General features: G+C 31.7%; 2 protein-coding genes across 5 annotated transcripts; both read right to left on the bottom strand.

The window, feature by feature from the left end:
• Positions 1 to 1,944: 1,944 nt before the first annotated feature.
• LOC115708231 (mitogen-activated protein kinase kinase kinase 18) lies at positions 1,945 to 5,227 on the bottom strand. Its single transcript, XM_030636449.2, has one exon. It carries the CDS (start codon positions 4,625 to 4,627, stop codon positions 3,131 to 3,133), a length of 1,497 nt encoding a protein of 498 aa, XP_030492309.2. The 5' UTR covers positions 4,628 to 5,227; the 3' UTR covers positions 1,945 to 3,130.
• Positions 5,228 to 10,883: 5,656 nt separating this feature from the next.
• Positions 10,884 to 15,080, bottom strand: LOC115707726 (aspartic proteinase). 4 transcript variants are annotated; one of them, XM_030635758.2, is made up of 14 exons: positions 14,937 to 15,080; positions 13,796 to 14,176; positions 13,623 to 13,683; positions 13,409 to 13,503; positions 13,214 to 13,326; positions 12,936 to 13,104; positions 12,812 to 12,851; positions 12,648 to 12,712; positions 12,347 to 12,460; positions 12,144 to 12,208; positions 11,801 to 11,957; positions 11,596 to 11,715; positions 11,304 to 11,392; positions 10,884 to 11,204 (listed from the first exon to the last, which is right to left on the bottom strand). In XM_030635758.2, the coding sequence occupies exons 2-14, from the start codon at positions 14,168 to 14,170 to the stop codon at positions 11,120 to 11,122; spliced, it is 1,548 nt and encodes a 515-aa protein (XP_030491618.1). In that variant the 5' UTR covers positions 14,171 to 14,176; positions 14,937 to 15,080; the 3' UTR covers positions 10,884 to 11,119. The 4 variants fall into 4 exon arrangements, with proteins under 4 accessions (XP_030491618.1, XP_030491617.1, XP_060972994.1 ...); XM_030635757.2 differs by having other exon boundaries at positions 14,841 to 14,975; XM_061117011.1 differs by lacking the exon at positions 14,937 to 15,080 and adding an exon at positions 14,657 to 14,716.
• Between the last annotated feature and the right edge of the window lie 1,737 nt (positions 15,081 to 16,817).

Here is a 16,817-nt window from a genome sequence, read left to right as displayed (position 1 = left end):
TAACATTTCTTATTGATTTGTCTTATTTTGATTTGATTATCCAATTATTCGTATATCTCTCTCTTTTTCTTATTATATATATAAATATAATAAGTATAGCGTTTTACATCATTTTTTTTTTATTTTAGCATTTTTTCATTCTCACAAAATTTTATTTTATTATTTTTTTAAAAAATTATAAGCACTCATTTTTTCTTTTTTTTTTTTTTATATATTTTCTTACTACTTACACTCAAATTACTTCGTACTATTTTTTTTTTAATTAATTTGAGATCTGACAAATTTCCGAAATATACTTTTCAAGTTAATCTTTCAATTGAATCAAAATTCTAATTTCTCATTTCATATCTAATAATAGCTACACAATTATATATTTACAAGGTTTCAAACCATTTCCAAATTACTAATAAATCCTTATATATTTTTTTATAGTGTAACACTTTTCCACTATAAAAATAAAAGACAAATTCAAAATAATGAAAATCAAATTATTTAGCTTATTTTGTGTATCAGTATCCAACCCATGTTGAAAGCCCAATCCCAAGAAGGATCGCTCCTTTTTGATAGGTCAGCTACAGCACCAAAATGAGACATTTTCACACTATGTACTTCGTGATGGGTTACTGTACTTCAAGAACAAAATTTGTCTCAGGCAACGTTCCAACCTTAAGCATATTCTCATTCGAGAATTCCATGACTCACCCATTGACGGTTATGATGGATTGATTGCACATTTCTTCGTCTAAGTGCAATTTTTGTTGGGAAGGAATGTGCCAGGATGTGCGCAAGTATGTACAAACTTTTTAAAGTGTCAAACGGTTAAGTGCTCACCTCAAGCACTTTAGAGCATCTCCAATGGTGATGCTATAAAAAATACTTGATGACATAAATATATTTTTAACATTTTTTAATTGATGTTTACCATTAGAATGAAAAAGAATGATTCAAAAGAATGTCATACTATAACATCTTTTATATCTTCTCTTTCTTATTTTTTTTATTATTATTTTATCTAAAGTAAGAAAATTTGTTTATTTAATATATATTATGTAGTGAATGAATCATTCTCAAGAACACAATCTAGAAACCAAAATCAATCAAAATAACCAACACAGTTTGATCACAAATTGTGTTGATAAAATCAGCAATTTAAAGAACAATTCAAAGAGAAAATTGACACCAAGGCTATGTTTGGTGGGAGGGAGGAGAGTAGGATGGATCGATGGAGAGATTAGAGAGGATCGGGAGTAAGAGGTACAGAGATGATTGTTAATCTCTTTTGTATTGTTTTGTATTAGGTGTGAGGTAGGAAGGATGGAGAAAAAATTAATTAGTAAAATTACGAAATTGTTCTTTTAAAAATAAAATTTATTATTTTTTCAAGGGTAGTTATTGTATTTTGCAATATATATTTTGTCTTTTTCTAAAATCCTTCCAAATTTAGAGGAATTAAATTTTGAAGGTTTGGAAGGAGAATGTCTCCCTTCATCTGTCCTTCCCCTCCTTCTTTCCCTCTTGCTAAACAAGTGATTTAGTCTCTCCTTCCATCACTCTCCCTCCACCCCTCTCCATCTACCCATCTCCCTCTCCTACCAAACATAGTGCAAGAGTTGATAAACATAGACCTTTAGACCTTTATTGATGTTAAAACCAGTATAAGAGTGTGTTGAATACAATGGAAAAGGATGAACAGAAATTACAATCAACCTCACCAATGGGAACCAAGATCAGTTGCTCTTATTTTCCTTATACATCCCTCCTTTTCACTCTCTTTATTACTACAATCTGAATTTACAACATAGCTAAAAAGTGTGTTACAATGTCTATTTATAGTATGTGAAGTTGGCTGTTTCTTGAGACAACTAATTCGGGTACCAACTATCAAAACAGTTGGTGACACATCAACAAAGGATAAAACATAAAAATAGCTGAACTAAACACCACAAATCCACTTTAGTTTAGTCATACGAAGGTTACTAATCCTTATGTCGAACAATACTGTCGTGCGTTTATGACAGACAACCCGAAGCAATGGAGCAAGTTCCTTTTTTGGGATGAGTACCATTACAATACCAACCATCATTCAGCTATTGGGATGACCCTGTTTCGGACAGTTTATGGTAGATTACCCCCATCGATTTCAGCTTACACTCGTGGTACTTCTTTGATACAGGCAGTTGAAGAAGATCTCTTGTCCCCTGATGCTATCCTTCAATAGCTACAAAACAGTTTGCACCAAAGCCAGAATCAAATGAGGCAGCAAGCTAACAAGAAAACAAAAGACATTAAAGTTTCAGGTGGGTTATTTGGGTCTTAGACTCTTAGTCAAACTTCAGTCATATATCCAATCTTCGGTGGCAAAACGTCTAATGCAAAACTCTGTCGACGATATTTTGGTCCCTTTTCGGTGGGAGCTCATCGAGGTACAACATCCTGTACTTTGGCTTTACCACTGGGGAGTCGTATTCATCCTACATTTCATGTCTCTCTTTTCAAACCATTTCATGGCAGCGCCCCACTCAAATGTAATTTGTTACCTAAGTTGAGTATCGCCAATAAACCTTTGATGGTTCCTTTAGCTATCTTGGCTATTCGAATCAAATTGATCAATTCAAAACCAATTCAAGAGGTATTAGTTCAATGGTCTTTGAGCTCTCCTGATGATGTTACTTCGGAAGATTTTTCCACTTTTAAGACATTATGATATCTCACACCATGAGGACAAGGTGTGTTTTGAGGAGGGGAGTAATGTTAGCAAACCCAAAGTTGGTGGACTAAAGGATAAGAGAATGGTTAGATAGTTTTGCTCAACACCAAGAAGTGGAGGCTTCGACTTCAACAGTGAACCAAAGAGAAGACGAGGCTAAGGAGCCAGCTGAAAGTGGGCAGGAAGCTCAAGCACGCGAGAGAAGGATTCGAGAAAAGATCAAAGTGGCTACAAGACTTTGTTATGGGTGAAAGTCGTTAAGGAGCGAACTGGTAGAGCCATCTTTCTGTTACAATGCATTTTTCCTTGTTTTTTCCTGTAATTGCAGATATACAAAATACTCTTTTGTAATAATTCTGGTTTTATCTTTTGAAGAATTTGCAAGATTTTGCTTGAAGATTTATCATGTTTGAAGGAGGACCTCTATCCTATCACTACTTGCAATGGGCTAAATTTGTATTCTTTGCATATGTACGAAAATATAAATAAACTCAACTTTTTTACATTCAAAACATAAAATATAAAGAATGGTGGACAATGCTGATGCATAAGAAACCGAATCATAAAATTCATTTCACAATTTGAGCAATAAAAAAAATGAACTTTGCCACATTCAAAGCATAAAAAAGAGCCTTTTTTCCAATTCCATAATCTAGCCCAATCCCTATAACTACAGATACTAGCCCCATTACAATTTCTTCTACATTTTTTGAATTTTCTCGAACCATTACTAAATTTGGTGGGAGCCACCAAATCATCCTCATTACAAGTCCAAATTTTCAACGTCCCCTTCGTATTTGGGGTCTCATCTACATCAATAGGGAACAAATCCCTTGATGGGCCTAAACACTCCATAGGGACTGATATCATAACGGGCTCTTCTTGGGTAAAGTTGCATCTAACCGTGACCCAATCTTCATCTAAGGCCCAACAGTCCAATTCCAAAAACGACGCCGCATTGCTTTCACTACCCAACCGTCTGATTCTTTGAGCAGCAGAGTCTGTCTCCGTATCCGTAACACTGCCACGAAACGGGTTCGGATCCTGATCCGAATCGACGGTGCTCAGTACACATCTCGGACTATCCAAATCAAAACTATCGAATTCCTTCCCAACAAATTCGGATTCGGATTCGGATTCAAATTCCTCGAGAAATGGGTGGTTAAGAAGCTCGTTGACGGACCACCTCTCTAATGGGTCTCTCTTCAAACACTTGCCCAAAAAATCCTTACCTTTTTTCGACACAAAACTCGGAATCTCCGGCACATCATCCGTAAACCCAATACGGTAAAAAGCCGAAACCGGGTCAAACACATCTGCCCACGGAGCCCGACCCGTAACCATCTCGATCACCGTGCACCCAAGAGCCCAAACATCGGCGGCGAAGCCTTGTTGTTCCCCTCTCGCTACCTCCGGTGCCATGTAAGCAGGGGTTCCAGCTACAGAGACCCAATCAACACCCGACACGTCATCGTAAAATCGAGCGCAACCCAAGTCAGCGATCTTCAACCCATCTTTAGTGACCAAAATATTCCGACCCTTGATGTCGCAATGTACTACGCCAGCGGAATGAAGATAGTCCAACCCAATTAGAATTTCCCTCGTGTAGGCTTTGATTTCAGCTTGGCTAAGCCGACCACCGCGCCGGGAAATCATATCGGAGAGAGAGCCACCGTGAGCATATTCCAGGCAGAGATTGTACATAATCTCTCCATTTTCCGAAGAGACATTGAAACCTCTGTATTCTATGATTTTTGGGGAGCTCAACGCAGACAAAATCCTCTGCTCTCTCTGAAGGGACTCTGATTTGGAAAGCTCGGCAGACTTGACAGCGAAAATCTCGCCGGAGCCATGAGCTGTGGCGATTGATACGGTGGCAAAGGAACCCCGGCCGATAGTTCGGCCCCTGGTCCAATCCATAAGGAGAGAAGTTAATTTAAGTTTAGAGAGTAAAGTTTGGTAATGGACCGTTGGTGGTGGGTTATGGTTTTTGGACCCTGTGATGCCCAATCTATATATATAGTATTAGTATATACAGAGGTTTCTAAAATTTATGCAAAGTGTTTGGTGTTAGTTAGCTTAACGAAAAAGCAGCCGTGAAAATAAATAGATAAAATGAAAAATGAAAATTTGACATGTTTTTGGCTTTTTTGATGATTGGGCGGTCGCCGTCTTTACTAGTCCTTTTTACCCTTGTTAAGAGAGATCCACGTGTCAAAAGGGAAATAGATTTGACAACTTGGTTAGTTGTGGCCGGCGTTTAATTACTTAGCTTAACATCTCATTAATTGGTTTATTTCTCTGCCCATATGGCGGCACGTGCTCACGTGATAAGTGTGATTAGTACATCATGGTATAACTAAAATAAAGAGTCATGATCCTTGATCATGAATGAATGAGCTGCTTAGGTAGTAGGTACATTGTATTAAGATGGTATATTCTGATTAGTTAATAAGAAGTCTTTACATTTTTAAATTTGTATATTTGTTTATGTTTTAATTAATTATAATGAACTTTTCCGCCGCAGTTTGGATAAGCTTTGTGCACCAATTAAAGAATAATGTTTAGATTAAGTGGACATACAAATAAATTAAGAAAGGTCCGAAATCCCCATGAAAAGAAGACATAATATATATAATTTGAAGAATGAAGGAAGGATAGAAGCTTTGGTTATTGGGGGAGTGGGGCAAGATTACTTAATAAACAAGTAGTAGATTGGAATTGGATTGAGGATGAAGTTTACAAGGAAGAGAAGTAAAAGACAACAATAATAATAAAGAAGAGATAAATGTAAAGTAAAGACGAAAAAGGTATAGTATTTTGGGAGGAGTTAGAGTGAGGTGAGGAGGTGGTGACAGTTGTTGTGAAAAGCAGGCGAAAGCCGCCAAGGCAAACCAACTCACATTCTCTCATCTCATTCTCATATGCACCAACCAACTACTCTTATTCCGTTACAACCCACCTACATTCTTACTTATGTTTACGAGGTGACAGTTAGGCCTTTTATTACTTTTTTTTTCTTTTCTTTTCTTCTTTTTGGGAGGAATGATAATTTTCTTTTATATTACTCTGAAGTGGGTTGACAGTGATTATTAGTGGTGCTGAGTAACTTTTATAAGTAGCATCTTACAATTAGTTAGTTAGTGATATTTTTAAAATTTTATATTTTTAAGTTTAAAGAAATCTACTACTTAATTATACTAATAGGACACTAAAAAAGATGCTATAGACACTAATAATGTTATTTAGCAATTCTCTAATTTTTAAATATATGTATTAATGTATTATTGAAAAAAATTAGAGATGATTCTCTAAAAAGATGTATGTAAAAAAAATGGGCTTTTTTCATAAATGTACAACAAAAACAAAATAATTACAAAAAATGTGCAAAAAAAAAAAATTATTTTAAAAATTTATACATTTTGAAAACTTATTACATGAAACCATACATTTTTAATATGTTTATTAAACCTCAAAATAAACAATTTCGTAAAATTAATTAAACAGTTTTATAAAAATAAACAAGTTAAATTATTTTTTTATTAAAAGATAAATATTTATTATCTATTTTAGTATGAATTATTGTAATTTAATAAGATTTTTTTTTAATAAAATACAATATCAAAATTATAAATATTTATGTATATAAATATAAATCAATACTTAAAATTATTAAAAATAAACATGACACGTAGAGTGATATAATAAACATATGTGGATATTATTATTTTGTTTATTAAAGTAGTATGTTTAATAAATAGAAAACAAAATAAACATATATATACAAAGTATTTTATATTATTAGTACGTTTATTATAATTGTAAACATAAAAATAGACATAGTCAATTTATACTATACTAAAATAAGTATATTTTCTTTCTATTGTTTTTATATATTGATTATTTTCTAATGAGTTAGTGAACGAGTTTTTTATTGAAGTATAATTCTTACATCAAAAAATAAATAAACAAACATAACTTTATAAATTCCAAAAATTATTTAATTAAAAAAAAAATAAACACGACACAATTAATAAACAAAGAAAAAGATAAAGATAAACAATTTTTTATATATATATTATTTATTTTCTAAAAAATTACTAAAAAAAATAAACATAACACACGTAGAGTGATATATAAACTTATGTGAATATTATTATTTTGTTTATTAAATTAGTATGTTTAATTAATAGAAAATAAAATAAATACATATATAAAATATTTTATATTATTAGTATGTTTATTATAATTGTAAACATAAAAATAAACATAGTCAATAAACACATATATAAAATGTTTTATATTATTATAGTATGTTTATTATAATTGTAAACATAAAAATAAACATAACCAATATTACCATATATATACTAATCAATAATTATTACTATATATATTATAATAAAAATTGAAAAAAAGTTTTTGATTATATATAAAAGTGTATGAGAAAATGATAATAAGTTTTTTTGCACATATTTTGTAATTAATTAAAATAATGTATACAAAATTGTAAAATGCCCTAAAAAATTTTTAAGAAAATCTAAATAGTTTACCGTATCGAAGTTGATAAAAATTTACTAAAATATTCTTTTACTGAGTGTTACACCTCTATTAGTTTGAAACTTTTTGGAAAGGTGTTTTAGAGTGATCCAACAAGAATTAGACTTGACCATTTAGTGATAATCATATTTTATATTGAAGGTTAATAACAATAATAATGGTAGTGTTAGTGTGGTTTACCATTAGATATATATAAAAGTTTAATAAGATATAGAAAATTGATATGGGAAGTTTGCGTGGGAGGTGAACGTAATTTGTGCGTTCCTTTGAAGCAATCCAATGATTGATTGAGTGACTGCTTTCTTGGCATGTTAGCTAACCCACTAATTATACTAATATTTTATACCTTACCAATCCCCAATTCCCATTATACCCAATGCCTTGCCTTTCTCACCTTATAGCTACGTCTTTTCTACTGTTTCTGTCACTGTACTCAGCTTTCGGTATCGCTTTTTGTAATTTTCTCCACAATCTCTCCTCCTTTAATTATCATCCCATTATATCATAATTCTGTACTATAATTATTATTATTTTGTTAAGTTAAATCCGCTTTTATTTTTAATTAATCTCAACATGGCTGACAAAAAGTATGGCAAATAATTGAAATATGTGCTACTTTCTACCAATATGGTTAGGAGTGGGACTTAACTTACCCCTCATATTGGCGAGAAGGGTTGGTACATACTACATATATAGATATATAGGTTGTGTATAGTATTGTTGGTTGCTATGTCATCACACCAGGTAGCGTCACATCTCCTTAAACTTTTTAGTTTTGTTTAAAAAATATATATATAAAAAAAAAAGTAGGAGATTAAGGCCAATTATGTGGCTTGGCAAATTGTGGTAATGTAATTATGGTTAACAGAATTCTTTTCTCAAAGCCACTAACTACGTTACGTAAATTAAAGAACATGGGTAATGGATTGGACAACGCTATATGACTTGTCAAAAGAAGAGAAAGAAACAAAGATATAAATATATTCGAAACACACAACTGCGTCAATTAAATTGTAGAGAAGGCAATAAGGAAGGCAAGGCATTTTCAATGCCCCTAATTAATTAATTAATTTTTAATTTTATATATATGTGGAGGTGAAGCATGCCACGTTACACACTCTTTTGTGTCATGAGGAATATGCCAAACCCTGGCAATTGGCATATATATGACATTAATAATATTATGGAAAAAGAGAGCCAGGTAACTAACTGCTCATCAAATGTAAATACTGGAATAAAAGATGATTTATGATGCCATCCTTCGAATCAACGTAGTACCTGTGTGTGTAGTGTGTGGTTATTGGTTAATTTGTGTGGCTGGACTACTTACACACAACTTGTTTATTTATTTAATTAAAAAAGAAATTAAAGAAATCAATTGCTCTTCTTAATTCACGTTTTTAACCCAGTGCCCTTCTAAGAATTTATTATTATATATACTATATACAAGTAGAAGTAGGTGATTCCCTCTTTTGTAATGCGCATTCAAAGAGTTCACTAACACCAAAGCCTAACTAACAAAACAAAAAGAAAAAGCCATTTTGAAGAGATTAATTTCAAACGGTGTCGCGCGGTGAGAAGTCGCGCAGCGCAGCCAGCCCTGCATTTTAGAGGGGGCAAAATTTTTTATATATATAAATGAGATATTAATAAAAAAAATATAAATTTTGTTGGAGAAATTTTTTAAGTTTTATAGAAATAAAAAGAAAATATATACATTTTATAAGGATAAACATAAAAATATTAAAAACAAAAATTTTAAAGGATTTAACTACTAAAATTAAATTTTATGGAGGCAAAATTAAAATTATTTCAAATTGAGTAAGCGATATAAATACTTAACTTTAAGTCAGGCAAATAAATACCTAAGTTTAATTTTTGACAATAATAATACGTAAGTTATATTTCTAGAACTTATATAGGTACCTAAGTGTTAATTAAATTATCACGTGTTATTTCTTATTGGTATATTTAAATTAATATTTTTTAAAAATAAAAATTTAATGACGTAGAGCAATCATGAATTGTCATGTGCCAATTTACTTAACACTAATTAACAGCCAGCAGGTACCTACAAAAGTTTCAGAAATATAACTTAGGTATTATTACCGCCAAAAATTAAACTTAGATATTTATTTGCAACCGGAAATTAAAGTTAAGTATTTAATTATCTCTCTATTTTTCTCTCGCTCTTTGTCTCTCTACCTCCGGCCAGTCGACCCATTCTAAGGCATCGCATCAGGTATGGTTTTGATATGATTTAATAGGAAGATGATGAGATGAACAAATTAAGTGGTGTTTGTTAGGAATGCTAAAATTGATCATGGTATTTAAATAAATTAATTGTATATATATGTATGTAAGTATGGGTTTGATTTTTGATTGAAATTATTTATCTCATGTTCTTCTGACGAGAATAAAATTAACTAATGACTTTTGTATACAAAAATTGTTCAGATTTCAATTATTAATGAAAACAAAATTAAGTGATCTGATTTGTTTAGTGATCTGATTTGGTAATTAAATAAATGTTATGTTTAGTGTGATTTATAGAAAAAAAAAATATAGTTGTATAAACTTTTAAACTCTATTACAAATTTGTAACTTCAGTTATAAAAAATGGTTTATAAAGTGTAACATATAGTTATAAACTTTTACATTTGGTTACAAATTTGTAAACTTTAGTTATATTTTTTTAATTTGTTTGCAAATTTGTAAAAAAAAAATACAGAAAAATAACTTATGTATTTACGTTTATGCTCATCTGTATTTTTGTAATTATTTAAATTGTAATTTAAAAAGGTATTCTTAGAATCCCCATTCCAGATGTCAGAAAAAAAAGAAAGACGAAGTAGAAGCTTGTTTTAACTTGTACGTAAAATTGAAAAATAAAATAAAAAAAGTATCCAGTATCCAATCATCTGGTGGACTTTGCTGAAAAAAAAAAAACTCATCAAATTGATTCTATACTGTTGAACTCAATTTATGTTAAATAAATTAATTTAGATATTAATTCATCAAAATCAGTCAATTAGGCACCAATTTATGTCATTAATATTTGGAGAAGGATTTGAATCCATGTTATTATACTAAACGAGTATCTGTATTGCTTAACTTAGAAATAAATCAGAAGTCAGAACATCAATTTAATATGTAATTTGATAAGTTATAGAATCTCCATAAATTGAATAAAAAACATTTTTTTTCTTGTTTTTTCTTATAACAAAAAAATTGATTGTATTGTTGTGATAATGAGAACACTGTATATCTTAAGCATCGAATAGTCTTTTCACGTAACCACTTCCGAATAACATCCTTATTTGATACCATCATTTATTAATTCTATTCATCCACTCAATAATCCAAATCATATATATATTGCCTCGAATATATTATTGAGTATACATTGTTTAATCGTGTCAATACATAAGACAAGACTGGCTATTATTCATTAAGCTAATTAAAAAGTTGAATTTGCTATGAGTGTCTGTAATAAGAATTGAAGACAAATCAATGCATCTTCATTATCAAGCAATCTTTTGGGTTTGATAGGAAATGTCTACCTTTTACAGGTGATGTGTGTGTGTATGAGACAGAGAGAGAGAGAGAATTCATATTAGAGTAGAATATAATGCACAGCTTAAGGTACCTCCATTCAAACTCCATCTTTTAAATATGTATTGATAAAAAGAGACAACCAAACTCCAAACATACATATTTACAGGCACTATATTCATCCAAAGACCAAACATCTTAAACACTCCACCCATCAACCTCATCAATCATGTTTTCAAAGGTACACAACAGATACTAAACAAAGGTTATTATTCATTGGAAAAAAAAAAGGATTTCTTATGCTGCCTCTGCAAACCCAACTCTTAATTTGCCATAATCAAAGACGGTGTGATACCGACCCATGAAGATATCTCCCAAAATCCTACATCGGGTCAAAAAAAATGAAATGAGAATCATAAAAACAAATTAACCACTAAACTTTAACATGGGGATTATTCAGTGATGAGAAATATAACAATACCAAAGAGGTCCACGAGGAGGAGGAACATCCAAACCGGTGAAGCCGCTGATGCACTGAGCTTGAGCACCCTCACCCACCTTCAGTATGTACTGATTTATACCATCCAGGGAAAAAAACAAAACAAAAGTTCATATTTAATTCAAACAAGTTAGAAGTAGAAACAAAATATAGTTGAAAAGAAACGTAAGCATATCCTTTGGAAAGTAAATTTGAAACTCTCCTTAATACATCAATTTCTCTAATAATGAATGGGGAACATATTTCACTACAACAGGAGGAGAAGCTGCCATACCTGTTCTGGTAGCAGGTCAAAGACTTTACCACCAATGGTAAAAGAAATTTTGGGCATGGAAGACAGGCGTCCACAGTCAACAGCTGATTCTCCATTAGCACTTGGCATTCTGTCACAGAGCTGGGATAGTAAAACAAAATTTGAGTCAGCCACAAGTGATGTTCATAACAAAACATTGAAAGAGAGATCATAGAATTCACTTCACCTCATCGACATAGTTCAGTATGCGCTCTTGTGTCTGATTTTGCATTAACTGGTTTTGCATCCACACAACTGCCATCTCACAAACAGAGCACGAGGCATCACCAAGACCGCTGGAAAACTTGCCATTCTTCTCATCCACCACACTCTCAATGCCAACACTATATTAACACAATGACAGTAACTAGTAAGTACACCGCCTTATGTCGGGATAGTGTGTTACATAAGTAGAACTACAAAGCACAGCTATTGATGTATACATTCAAATTTACTTAAAGCGACGACATTACAAGGATGAAAAACAGAAATAAAAAACATATGAAAACATTACGCAATTTAATACTGACCTTACACCTTTAGTACCATCAAAGGTGCACAATCCAATTTGGGAGCAGACCTTCTTAGATCCCACCTGTCAAGACAATAGAGTAAGTCAGACAAAAATAGTACATAGCTAAAATACACTAACTCTAATAATCTACATAGCCTATTGAAATAGTTATGTGGATGAATAAGTTACATCTTAAAATAAAACAGAGGTTGTTATAACCTGTGCCAAAAGCAAATCTATAATGTTTTGTCCATACTGTTGAACCACAGCTTTGCACTCCTTACTAACAACTCCAGAGGCGCCAATGGCATGGTTGATCATGGTAATCACACTCTACAAGTTAACATAGAGAAATTATGTCAGTATGAAGCCTAAGCATATACACATAACTTTTAATCTATTCTTCAAAGATAAGTTGATAAGAGTTTCTGTTTTCATTCTTAATTTCACTTCGAACTTATAATATTATTCGTGAAGCAAAAAATAAGATGAAAAAAAAAAACTAGACAAAAATACATACCGTTGGACCAGCCAACAGAGAAGTTCCAGAATCAGCAATAGCTGAACAGCCACTACCGCAGTATCCTGAAAAACAGTGCACTTCGAGTGAAAAATGCAACAACAGACATAGACTAAAAGTGACTAAGCATCACAGTTACGGAGAGAGAGAGAGAGAGGATGTACCAGTCGGTTTACCACCAATAAGAACATCACCCATGTCAAACTAGCAAAAGAGTGTAACGATTAAGCAGTGTGTGTTTGAAAAGAAAAAAGAAAAAACAGTTTGGATGGACAAGGTTTGACTTACCTGCCAATATCCTTTTCGTGATACAGGCACGTAAGTGTGCTTTCCTTTGAAGTGTTTTGGATCAACACCACCAAACACAATTTCACCTCCTTCTTCTTCTTGTGTGTTACGATTGAGCCAGAAGGAAAACACAGGTTCCTTGACAAGACCTTGCTTAAGCATGTTATACCTAAGAACAACAACAACAAAACTCGCTCATTTCCGCAGTTTGGTCCATAAAATAAGTTCACCAAGTGTCCAGGTTAAATAAAATAAATAAAACAAATGTAACTGCTTACCACACTGGAACAGAATCTCCTACTGAAATCTCTTGAAATCCAAGCCCCAATAGCCCATCAAACTTGGCAACCAGAAATGTGACACCAGGTTCCGCAGTTGTCTCAATAAATTCCTGACATTATACAACAATGTCAATACAGCATAATGTGGATTATATAAAGAACAGATTCTATGATGAAAAACATAAAGATTACCTGATCCTTTACAACTAGGTCACCTACTTTAACATCATCATAGCTAAAAAAACCTGAAACGGCTCCACTCCCATACTGAATGGAAGCAGGTTTCCCTGCATAATATATGGAAGCAGGGAGAGTAAAGCTTATGTCTTGACTAACTGGCTAAATCACAATAAGAGATAGTTTGCAAATCCATATGGAAAAAATCATACAAAGGCAGAAATCAAACCATTTTTCCTGTATGTTGTCGATTGGCTTGATCTATACTTGGCATGGAAATAGCAAGCAATCTGCAGAAAAGTGAAGTACAAAATCATAATAACTAACTACATGGCCTCCAATAAATGTCTCTAAATATACAGAAATAATATTTGGTTAATAACAATGAGTTTGATATCTCACAGAGAAATAGCACTTTGCTGATGGAACCCATAGATTAGAGCTTCCTGTGTCAAAAATGACAGTGAACTTCTGAGGAGGGCTACCAATTCCAATCTCACCATAGTATTGAGCATCCAAGTAGTTTTTTAATGAAACAATATCAGCATCCGCAGAGTCTCCAAGATTCTCACTACCTAGATGATACTTTCTAATGGAAGCCCTCAAAGCCTCTGCCTTCTTAGAATCAAGCTGTGCAGCAGTCCTGATATTGGCATCCTGTTTCACCTTTTTCAGTCCAATTCTAAGCAAACCTTCATTGGATACAGATGACACGAGAGAGAATAACAGTGTGGAAACGAGGAGAGATAACACAATTGCACTAATGTTTGTTCCCATGGTTACCTATGATCCCAATCAATAAACGAACAAGAAAAAAAAAATCAATTAAAATATGTAAGCAGATGCTACATTATTACTGAAGAATAACAAATTTAAACAGGAAAAATGGAAAACAAAATGGTAGCCACATTTACTTCAAGATAGCTTGAAATCAAAAACTGGGTTTTGTAGACCAACAACATAACATTAAATATAAACATACATGATACATTCATAAATATATGAATGAATGAAGAACGGCCCCAAACCCAAATAACATACCTTTCCTTTCACTGGCTTAGTGAACCTTTCTCATTCGTTTCAATGATAAAAATCCCAACTTTATTTCTTAAAATAAAAAATAAAAAAGAAATTTTCAGATGGGACAAAACAAAACATCAAGCGAACTAAGCTGCATGTTTTTTCTTACAAAAAAATGGAACTTTAATGGATAAAACATTAAAGAACAAACAACATCAAGCCTGCATGGATAACAAAACCTACCCCGTTTAACAAAATATTTAAAAAGTTTCCAGAAAAGGAAAACATGCACCAAACATAAAGGACACTTAATTAGCCAAAATAACTGAAAATGTGAGAAAAACAACATTGAAAGCATAGGAGAAAAAATTAGAAGAAGACATTAGCACAAAATGAATATTGAAAGAGGCCCAAAGGCATTACTCACAGATTATTTGCGGCGTTGAGCAAAGTTGGCGAAGAGAAGGGAAGAATACTGGGAATTTAAACGAAGAGAAAATGGAGAAAGAGACTAGAAAGCTACCTGTCAAGGCGTGGACCAGCGGGGCCCAGCTATTGAGATAAAGCAAGGTTGTTGAACTTTTAATCTGAGCCGTCAAATTTGGATTCTGACGAAGGATTTGTCTTTAACCGTCGATATGGGTGGATGGGTTAAACTCAAAACCCGTTTAAACGACAACACACACGCTGTTCTCGTTTTCTCGGAACTCCGAAAAGTTAAGGCGGTGGTGAATGGTGATCAGGTGAGGTCACAATGTCTGAATGCATTTCCGTGCTGTGATTCGGGGTAGAATCGGAAATTCATATGCTATGAATTACCACCGTTAAATTTCATGATAAACGGTGATGAGAGGCGTGGGTGAAAGTGGTTTGGGAAAACGACGGGAAATTTTTGTTTTACAGTTTTTACTCACTGACTGGCGTTACAACCGAATGCTTACGTGGCAACAAATTTCGGGTGTCGTTTTGGCTGCCTCAGCATGCCCCACACTGCTCGCTTTGGAAAGAAATTAAACTTTGTGTCTTTATACCAAAATCCTTTTCAAATAAAAGTAGAAAATTACAGTAAAATTTTTTAAAAATTTTATTTATATACAGATAAGTTTTTATATTAAAAAATAATGATAATAGTATATAAGTTCAAAATTCTTGTAATTCTATTAGTCTTTTTTTTTTTTTTAAGATTTGTTAATTTTTCTAAAATATAACATGTTAATCTTAAATTGGGACATAAATTTAAAAAAAAATATATATTTTGATGCACATAAATTCTAAAAAAATTTACTTTAATAAATTTTAATTTCGAAAAATTATAGTTATAATCCCTAAACTCGACATTCTTATTAGTCCATAAGTTGTGTCTTTATACCAGAATCCTTTTCATTTTGCTGGAGTGAAAAATACTAAAATCCTTAGAATAATTACATAAGATACTATTCTTTTATAAAAAAAAAAAATTATTTTTACGTTTAAAGATATCTTTTTTTACATTTTTACTATTTTTCACAAAAATAATAATACGAAAAATAATAAAAAAACTACATAAAATTAACATGAAAATAACATCAAAACAACAACAAAAAATAACATACATATAATAACAAATCAACAACAAATTAACAAGAATATATACAACATAAAAAGACCGCATTTTCTATAAATAAAATCGTAAAAATATTTAAAATTCTGTAAAATCGCATTTTTACAATTTTTTTGTATTTGTGAAATAATTCTAAAATTCTTTTCAAATAAAAATAGAAAATTACAGTAGAAGTCTTTAAAAATTTTATTTTGATATAGATAAGTTTTTAATTTTAAACAATAACGGTAATAGTATATAAGTTTAAGATTCTTGTAAGTCTATTATTCTTTTTTTAACAAACTCATTAATTTCTCTTTAAACTATAACGTGTTGATATTAAACTAAGGCATAAATCTAAAAAAAATTATTTTGCTGCAGATAAGTCCCGAAAAGATTTACTTGATAAGTTTCAATCTCGAAAAATTGTAGTTATAGTCCTTAAGCTCGACATTCTCGAAAAATTACCGCTATTTTCTCAATAATAATAAAAAAAAAAACTATTTTCATATAGTAATACTTTTAGGGATAGACCTACACTAAGGCGGGGGGAAGTCGCCTTATTAAAAATAATTTATAAGTAATGGTGATGTATATAAGTATACTATTAGCTTTAGTATAATAATTAAGTTATCTTACACATATATAATAGAGATCAATAATTCAAGTCTCTTAAAAAAAAAATTACACCCCCTCAATTTTTAGGTCTGCCATTAAATACTCTGAAGTTTACATATCATATTAGTTAAAGAACACTCTAATAACATCTCTACACATCATAATGTATCAATAATTGGCATTTTAAATTATTATTTTACATTTAAT

This window comes from Cannabis sativa, chromosome 1 (assembly GCF_029168945.1).
Source record: "Cannabis sativa cultivar Pink pepper isolate KNU-18-1 chromosome 1, ASM2916894v1, whole genome shotgun sequence".
NCBI lineage: Eukaryota > Viridiplantae > Streptophyta > Magnoliopsida > Rosales > Cannabaceae > Cannabis > Cannabis sativa.
Note: the sequence above shows the minus strand (reverse complement) of the source record. Positions and strands in the feature narration are given on the sequence as shown.

Excerpts from the sequence above, each read along its gene's own strand:
- LOC115708231 (XM_030636449.2), bottom strand. The coding sequence starts at position 4,627 with ATGGATTGGACCAGGGGCCGAACTATCGGCCGGGGTTCCTTTGCCACC.
- LOC115707726 (XM_061117011.1), bottom strand. The coding sequence starts at position 14,701 with ATGTTTTCCTTTTCTGGAAACTTTTTAAATATTTTGTTAAACGGG. Across the intron at positions 13,684-13,795 it reads CAGCAAAGTGCTATTTCTCT|ATTGCTTGCTATTTCCATGC; the intron begins GTGAGATATCAA and ends ACTTTTCTGCAG. Across the intron at positions 12,461-12,647 it reads CTCTGTTGGCTGGTCCAACG|AGTGTGATTACCATGATCAA; the intron begins GTATGTATTTTT and ends GTTAACTTGTAG.